At 35.1% G+C, this 9,049-nt stretch overlaps 2 protein-coding genes across 2 annotated transcripts; both read right to left on the bottom strand.

Moving 5' to 3' along the window:
- Positions 1-679: 679 nt before the first annotated feature.
- LOC107860578 lies at positions 680-2,669 on the bottom strand. The gene is made up of 2 exons (XM_016705973.2): positions 2,011-2,669; positions 680-1,422 (listed from the first exon to the last, which is right to left on the bottom strand). Exons 1-2 carry the CDS (start codon positions 2,281-2,283, stop codon positions 1,084-1,086), a joined length of 612 nt encoding a protein of 203 aa, XP_016561459.1. The 5' UTR covers positions 2,284-2,669; the 3' UTR covers positions 680-1,083.
- Positions 2,670-5,478: 2,809 nt separating this feature from the next.
- LOC107860577 lies at positions 5,479-8,952 on the bottom strand. Its single transcript, XM_016705972.2, has 4 exons — positions 8,795-8,952; positions 8,510-8,691; positions 6,134-7,579; positions 5,479-5,719 (listed from the first exon to the last, which is right to left on the bottom strand). Exons 2-4 carry the CDS (start codon positions 8,681-8,683, stop codon positions 5,684-5,686), a joined length of 1,656 nt encoding a protein of 551 aa, XP_016561458.2. The 5' UTR covers positions 8,684-8,691; positions 8,795-8,952; the 3' UTR covers positions 5,479-5,683.
- Between the last annotated feature and the right edge of the window lie 97 nt (positions 8,953-9,049).

Here is a 9,049-nt window from a genome sequence, read left to right as displayed (position 1 = left end):
CTTAATCCTGCAATGAGAGGATTTTTTTTAATCTTTTATTTTGAAAAAAAGGCAACGATTTATCCATTTAGATAGAAGATATATGGTAGCTAGTTATGCAAAAGTATTCATCAATAAAAATGTATGGATCAATTGTTTAGTAGTCTAGAGAATAAGAAACTAGCATTGCGCGTGCTGTTTTTACTGCAGGCCACATATTGTGGGACTATATATTATAGGTGCAGAGATTTTATATTTACTAATTAATTAGTCTCATGCACAAAAAGGTCTGCTGAAGCATGTAAAGTAAAAAGACACTACTAATCATTTCCTTTTAAAGTTGTCTAACTCAAATCATTGCTCTTTTTACTTTTTTTTAGTTCAAAATTTTGACACACTATCTGATGGATCATTCTAATAGAAGAGTTAGAAAGATATCAGTTTTTGTTTTTTTGCTCACAATTCTATGTTGTACCTGAAATATACCACTATTAAGGATAAACAATGCTTCAAAATTGTGTGACAGGAAATAAGACAAATTTGGTGTAGTCTTATTATTCAATTGAACCTATTACTTTGCTGCTTGAATTATGTTTATTAAGCATACAAAATTAAAGTCTACATACATAGGCTCATTATGAAAATTCTGCCACTAGATTCGGAATTTGCCTCTCACGGGAACAAGAAAAGAAAAGCTTTGTTGCTACTGAAACTATAGTTGAGAAAAAGTAAACAACACTTACATACATAATAAGATCGCGCAAATAATAAATCTACTGCCCTTAAATTCTGAATTTGCCTCTTTCAGCAACAACAAGAGAACAAGCTTGGTTGCGAGTTGCGACTCAAGTCTCAAATTATAGTTGAAAAAAATAGAAAAAAAAGTGTCAACTTGTAACTAAAGATCAAGATAGGTCTTTCTGTTCAGAAAATCTTTAGCATTATTACACGAGTAAAATGCTTTTGAATGAAAAGAACCACCTTGATTTTTTTTTCCTCAACTAGAATAGTTGGCCTATTTAAACTCTTGTGGTCAGGTCCGGACGCCTCGCATAGCGGAAACTTTAGTTCACCTGACTGAACTTTTGAAATAGTTGGCCAAATTTAATAAATAGGTCTATGCTTTGAAAAAATTTTGTCACCTCCTTTGAGTGAAATTGAAGTTCGAGTTCTGCAACTTTTGCTATAACTATAAGCTTTTGCATCAGATATTAAATGTTGTCTGAACATTGCTATAAATGCTTCTGCTCTTTCATTCAATTCCTCCATTGAAATTTGCTGAGCTTCATCTATAGAATCATCTAATGATTGTTCTTCTATGTTTTCCCTCTTGTCAATTATTGTTGGATATTCCACTATGACTTCCTTTGTAATTGCTTCTTCTAAAACTTCTTCTACACAAGGTACCAAAGGTTTCTTGCATTCTTTCCCTACCTTTTCATCCTGTTGAAGACAAAATAGTAAATAAATTAAAGAATATGTACCCGCTATATAAAATAAAAATAACAATAATAATAAAAATTTCATGTGCTTAAACCGAGGATATGACTTAGTGATCAATGAAGTGAGTTGAGAATTATGAACTTTCATATTCAGATCCCGACAAAGATGAGCACTAGGTGATTTCTTCATATCTGTCCTAGCCTTGATGATGGACAGAGCTAACTATAAAACAAATTGAGATGCGTACACATTGACTCGAACACCAACCATAATTATCAACAAAAAGACAAATCATGTATTAGGCTTATATCAAAAGAATCAGACAAGGAAGGACATTATTGAAGACATACATTGTAAGCCCGTTTGGATGTACAAATATTTTGCTTTTCTCAACTTCTTTTTGTTCGAAAATTTGTTTGGTTATACATTATAGTCAATTTTCCACTCAAACTTGGAGTTGAACCACCTTTTTTTTAAAAAAAAATAAAATACCCTTTTAAAACTTACTTTCAAATATCATCAAATTCGTGTCCAAACGGCTGCTAAATTTTTAGATGAAATAACAACAAAATTCAAACATTTTCTAACCTGAATCTTGGATTCATCAGTAGTAGTGTTGGTGCTAGTACTAGTGCTTTGTTGGCTGGTTTCAACATTTGGAGTTGTGGGAGTAGCACTAGTTGTAGATGTGAAAAGAATAGCTAAGAGTAAGAGATTAAGAGAAAGAAAGGCTATAAGTCTCCATTGTTCCACAAAGGAAACTAATATTGCACGTTCTAAACATGCCATTAAAGCAGCCACACCTGCTGCAAACCATACTGCTTGTAATTTATCTTGCTCCTTTCCTACTACCATCACCATTTTTCTATTTTCCTTTTTCTGTCTAACACACACAATGTTAAAGATCTATATTACTTGACTAGTGAGGGGGTATTTTTATAGAAACGTGAGAGGGGTAAAATACCACATGAATTTGGGGTATATTTACATGAAATGCCATTAGATTTCAAGGTTGTGGGTCATAGTTTAATGATCAGATGATGTGAAAAGAGAGAATGTTTTTGAGGGACAAGGAAACATTCTCGTCTGATATCACAGAAATCTCTGCACTCTGCTCTTTTGTTTTCGCGTATTGGAGCCCGATTCACGTTGAAAAGTTTTACTGTGAGATTTAAAGAGTTTCCTATCGAAGGTGGTTTCATGTCTAACGCTCGAATTTCAGACATCTGATTAAAAATGAAGGAATACTTGTCATTCCATGTAACCTCTGGTGGTATCTCTTACTGAATTTTACTTGATTGTTTGTTACTGTTTGGCTTTTTAAAAATTTCAGGCGTGCACCGGCTTTTACCATTTATTATCAAAAGCAATGTATTAATCTATCGATTTTATTTTCCCTTCTTAATCCTATGAAAAAAATCATACTATCCTTTGAATTTGTTTAGCTGATTATAACTTGGCAATTGGCACGAAATTTAATGAAGTAAGATTTTAAAATTTTGTGATGTTAAATTAGAGATATGTAAATATATTTTAATTTTGTGATTTTAAACATCGTCTATGAATAATTGAAATTAAATTGTCAAAAAAAAAAAAAATTAAACAAATTAAAAAGATAAATAAATCAACGGAGGGAATAGTAGATGGGACTTCCCTGGTCATTTTAACTCAACAAAAAATTATTGGAGGCGATGAGATGTACTATAATATGTTTTTGCCTTTTTCAAAGCTTAGCTAACATCCTTATTAAGAAAGAAATATTTTCTTTTTAACAATGGATTTTTAAATTTCCTTAAGTTTCCACTTGAAAATCTAGTTTCATGATTGAATTTCCTCGTTCTTGTATAAATTTGAGGTCCAACATTAATAGGAAATTGCGTAAAAAGAATAGAACATCTTGTTTATCACCAAAAATGATAGCATAAGTCCATTTTAATCATGTATGTCATCTGCTCCTGAAAACTACTGTCTAAACGCTCAAACATTGACATAATTAATTCAAATTTTCTACTAAAACTAATGATTTCAAATTAATTTATTCTAGTAGTACTAATCACCACTTCAAATCCTGAGTCTATAATTTTAGGTCCTTTATGTGCAGTACCATTCTAATTATACCTTCGTCTCGGCATTTGAACCGATATCAACATTAAATCTGCCATTAGTACATTTTTAAACTCAGTCTCTCACTCGTGAAGTACGGTAAGGTCTGTGTAGTTATGTTCATTCTTTTTTCGTGTACATTGTTGTTGTTGTGAAACCTCTCATCCGTGCAAATAATTCGTATATCAATACTTTTGATAAGTTGAGTTAAAATTTGATAGGTAGAACTAAGTAGTAATTAATGATAATTGGAACACTAATGGCTATCAATATTCAAAAGTAGAATGAGAAGGGAATCCAATGGTGATAAGCAGGGGCGGAGCCAGTGTGCTTGATGGGGTTCGGTCGAACCCCCTAACTTTTGCGTAGATCCTATACTTGTAATTAAAAAATTCAAAAAATGTGTATAATTGTATATGTCCGACCCCCCATACAAACATGACTGGTAGTCCAGTGGTAGGCGTGTCACCTCCGCGTCCCTGAGCTGGGGTTCGAACTCCCAAGCTTCAAATTCTGACTCCGCCTCTGGTGATAATTAGAGAAATAGAATGGAATGGAATGGAATGTGTCACTGGACATTGAGGAGTCTAAAGGCACGCCAACGTCCTTTTTGATGTTTACCATTTAACACAATGTGACCCTACTATTGTCCGATATGTTCACATCATCACTATTACTATCCAAACATTTTTTGTTTTTTCAGGTCAACCATCTTACTTTATCATTTGAATTTCTTCCACTATGGTCCCGCTATTGGAATGAAGAATGAAGAAAAAAACGAAATTACTAGAACTATAAATGACTCAACACCTAAGAACATATAAGTCATGAAAATTAAGGTTCAAATTTTAGCAAAGAAGAAAATTGTTGGATAATTTCTTGCCATGTGCACAAGCATTGATGGGCAAGTAACTGTGTTGGAGGGAGGTAGTGACTGCTCGATAAAATAGTGAAGGCGTGTGCAAACTCACCTGAATTTCACCTATAAACAAAACTACACATGACCCCTATGGCAGTTTACAATTCCCAAGCTGTGTTTTGAATAACTTGTTGCCTTAAAAGTCACTGTTTTGCACCAAAGATGAAGTGATTTCCTAACTGGCTGGTGAATTACCATTTACTTTAACACACACAGAATCATACAAGCAGCCTAAATAAGTTCTGAGTTGAAACATTATCAGCGTCAAGGACTTGTTCTCATCAAAATTTCTGCAGCTCTTTTGTAATTTCGCAGTTCATGTATTATGTTTGCACATATTTATTTAACACAAAATTATATACATTTGTCAAAAGAAACATGTTATTTACAAGATTTATGGTCATATTCATAATGCTCCTCGCTCCTCTTCTTTGTACCTGGATTTGCTACACTTGAGCCGAGGGTATTGCGTAAACAGCCTCTCTACCTCCCCAAGATAGTGGTAAACTCTACTTACACTTTACCCTCCCAAACCTCACTTGTGGTATTTTACTGGGTATGTTGTTGTATAGTCATATTCGGAATGTTTGTCTTTTGTTGTATTCTTTGTTAGGTGTTTTCATTTGGAAAGTAAATCAAGGCTGTAGACCGTGGGAGTCCCATTAAAATGAGTCACGCAATTGGCCTTTCCCTCTGACGTTAACTTCCTTTCATTAACACTAACATCTTCCACAACCAAAAGCACCTAAAGGAAGAAAATTCTCTCCAGAGAAACTGCAAAAGATGATGTAAAACAAAGTTTCAGGAAAGCTAGCAAGCAAAAATTGGGTTCACCACTTTACGTGCTCATGCCAAAAGCAGCTTGTCACCATTAGCTATATTACAACAACAACAACAAACCCAGTATATTCCCACATCGTGGGGTCTGGGGAGGGTAGAGTGTACGCAGTCCATACCACTACCTCTAAAGAAGTAGAGAGGTTGTTTCCGATAGACCCCCGGCTCAAGAATTAGCTGTATTAACACACTCTAAAGAAAGAAGAAAAGAATAGATAATGACACTCATACTCTACTATCATAATGCCAGGATAATTACATGATCCACCAGAGATGCGAAAGAACAGCTCTTCAACTATATATTAAGCCAGTGCCGCGGTACCCAAAAATAGAATAAATATGCAACTACATTGCTCAAAAGCCTTATGTTTATGTTGTTCAACATCAATAGGGACTGCAAAACTACTGCCACCAGCTTCGTCCAGACAGAGAGATAAGCTGCAAGATTGGAGGAAAAGAAGACTGCCATTACTTTCGGACATCTAACAGAACTTTTATAAGAAATACTAAAATCACAATAATATTTCAATAGATGATCCCAATATAAAAACTGAATTAGTATTGTCCGCAGATGAGAAGACTTCCATCCAGAACTCTGATTCTATTTCAATTAGTTGGTCCTTTCATTTCACACACAGAACTTCCCTAGAGAAATTCTAGTATGCAGCAGCATTACGCTAAATGATCTCAGTTTCTATTCGAGAACAGATGGTAAAATTCAAAAAGAAGTGCTACTACTTGCTCCAAGAGTATTTGCAGAACAAAGTATTAACTATAAGCACAATTCATGTCACAGAGCAAATAATAATATAATATGGACTCCAGAAATTATTGAGTTTTACTATAACTAACCTGATGAGCAACCTGCATCAACTGTCTACTTTTTAAAGGTGAATCTGTTAACGCTTTTAAATCCTGCAGTCTTGGATCAATGTTTTCTGTCTCGACAGACCTTTTCTTCACTGAGCATTCGGGAGAAGAGTTCTCATTTGGGGTCAATAAGCTATCCTTCTTACGCTTCCTGCTGAACGTATACTTGAGAGACGTCATATTGTTACCTTGAAGATTTGATTCCTTACTTACTTCAGATGCTTTGGCATCTCCAAAGATGGATTCAACAGGTAACATGCCAAAGTTAAGCAGTGATTCACCATCACTTTCCTCGACCATCACTGAGACATCTATCAACTCTTTGTCCTCATGTGCATCATTATATGCACATGCAATCTTCTTGTTTTCTGCGGTGAAACCTGAGTATGTCGCTTGTAAACCACTACGCTCTTCCATACCACCTTCACCTTCTAATTTAGTTGATCTCACAGTGCATTCAACTGCATTGGACTTGCTATTAGGAAAAGATGGACATTGCTGACCAGGTCTCATTGGCTGATTAGGATGGGAGCTATGTAACAATGATGCAGGACAACTATCGTCCAGGTATTTGACGCGTCTTTTCCTAATACTTCTACGAGCAACAGCAACGTTTAGACCCTTGTTTTGTTGCTCTTCTTTACCCAACAGAAAAAAACTCCCTGCTACATTTTTTCTCTCAGTATTGATGTTAGGAGAAGGACTACTAGGACTGTCATACAAAGTGCTCGTTTTCAAGTATCTCGCAGAACAATGAGAAATTGCTGGTAATGGTCGTTGAGACAACACGAGCTTATTACAATGGGCCTTGCAAGAGCTATTTTTTGTTTTGCCATACTGAGCTTTTCTTCGCCTTTTTCCTCGGAATGTATAGGGCCGATGCATAGAAGCACGGCCCTTAAGTGGTTCTTCGCCAACTAAATTCTCTACTTCCTTAGTTTTTGATGATGGTACAATGTGTGCTTCAGCATCTCGTCCATTTGGTTCAGTGACCTGTGTAGCTTGATTGGGAAAACTTTGATCATCTCCAGAATGCAGTCTCTCATTCGCTAAGCTCACCTCTATTGCACAATATCCATTTCGATAAATCTCTGACTCATTAGGATTGTCCTTTGAGTAACTGCTCAATGCTATGTCTGATACTTCTGCTGATTTGCAGACATTGGATCCCAATTCAGTAGGGAATCTTAACGACTCTGGATTGTTTAGATCTGACTTGGCCATGATACCATTGCAACAAATCAAATCCTCTTCTGCATGTGGTCTCGGGTGATGGAGAGGCTTATTTTTCACCTCATTCAGCTGCTCATGCACATCATGTAATTCTGCTCTAAGATCAATTATCAGCCCTTCAGCTTCATTAAGCTGAGCTTCTAATTCATCAATTCTTCTTTGCTGATTTTGAGACAAATTCTCAGCTTCAGTTGTCTGCATTAAAGGTTAGAAAGGCCACTTTCATTAAACTGCGAGATACGGGAATCAACATCCTGCTAAGATATACTGTCATGTCATTCAAGTAAAATCACTTCTCAGAATACAAAACCAATAGACTAAAATCATGTATGTACTACAATTATTTCACCAAATGATGTTCACTTCGATCCATAAAAGAAGCAATGTCTAGCTACATTTTGATACATACTAGCACCTCATATTTTTAATCAGTGGCACTTGGTACTTTTAACTCCATTACTTATAGAAAATGGATTATATATGTACAAGAAATAAGCTTTGAATTATAGTCTTGGACTCGATGAAGTCTTAGTAACATTTTCGACCACCTTTCTCTTTTTTTTCCAAGTCGAGCCTAGTCGCCGTGCAACTTAAAGTTCTACTACTCTTTAATTGTGGTAAGCATTGTCAATACAGCTCTGAATCCGTCATGAGTTCTGTCTAGTATAATACTACATTTTCAACAAAATTTCTAAAGGTCAAATGATGGAGGAAAATATGTAATTACTCTTCTATAGTCTCAAAGACAGTTAAAACTCATGGACCACTCAATGAAGTGGACTGAGAATCATGAAGTCTCGAGTTTAAATCAAATCTCAAAACCAAAAATATTTTCACTTTTCCCATGTACGCAGGCAGAATATCTCAAATGTGCCAAAATTTAAATTCATTTTCCACATTAATTGAATTTCGTTTCCTGAAATTACTAGCGCTTTAATAACATTGTCATTTGATTTGAGCTAAGTGTCTATTGAAAATAGCTTCTCTACCTCCACCAAACTCCACTCGCACGATTACACGGGTACGTTGAGCTTGTTATTGTTAATAAAATTGTCGAACCAAACAAAATTCAATCAATCAAACAAGTAGTCAGCTTAAAATAAACATTCACAAGTTATATTCTACCTTAGTATCAATCATTAATTTCAAGCGAAGCAGCATTCGAACGGCTTCCTCTTTCGTGTACTGCAAATCCTGCTGAAATTTAAGAGCTTTTTTCTCCGATAGCATAACACGAGCTGCCGCTTCCTTCGCCATATTCAAAATTATCTCCGCATATGCTTTCTTCACATCCTCCATTTTTTTCACTACCCACAATAATACCAATCAAACAAATACTAAAATAATAATAATAATAATAATAATAATAATAATAATAATAATAATAATAACAATGGGATCGAATTGTACCTCACATATACTGATTTAAAATGCTAATTCTGATTCTGCAGCTCATCCATGGCGGTCAGCAGTGAAGTGAAGAAAAAAATTGAGGGTGCTTTTTGGTGTGAAGCGAACCGGCTTTTGCAATTCTCATTTTAAAAATAATACTACTAATAATAATAATAATTCAGTTACAGGTTGGTATATAGGTACAAGTCGAAAAGCACGCATAATATGAGAAGATGGGGCCCATATAAGCGCGGAATGTTTTTGAAAATTTTC

Source organism: Capsicum annuum, chromosome 2 (assembly GCF_002878395.1).
Source record: "Capsicum annuum cultivar UCD-10X-F1 chromosome 2, UCD10Xv1.1, whole genome shotgun sequence".
NCBI classification, from domain to species: Eukaryota; Viridiplantae; Streptophyta; class Magnoliopsida; order Solanales; family Solanaceae; genus Capsicum; species Capsicum annuum.
The sequence above is the reverse complement of the archived record's forward strand: the minus strand, read 5'-3'. Positions and strand labels throughout refer to the sequence as shown.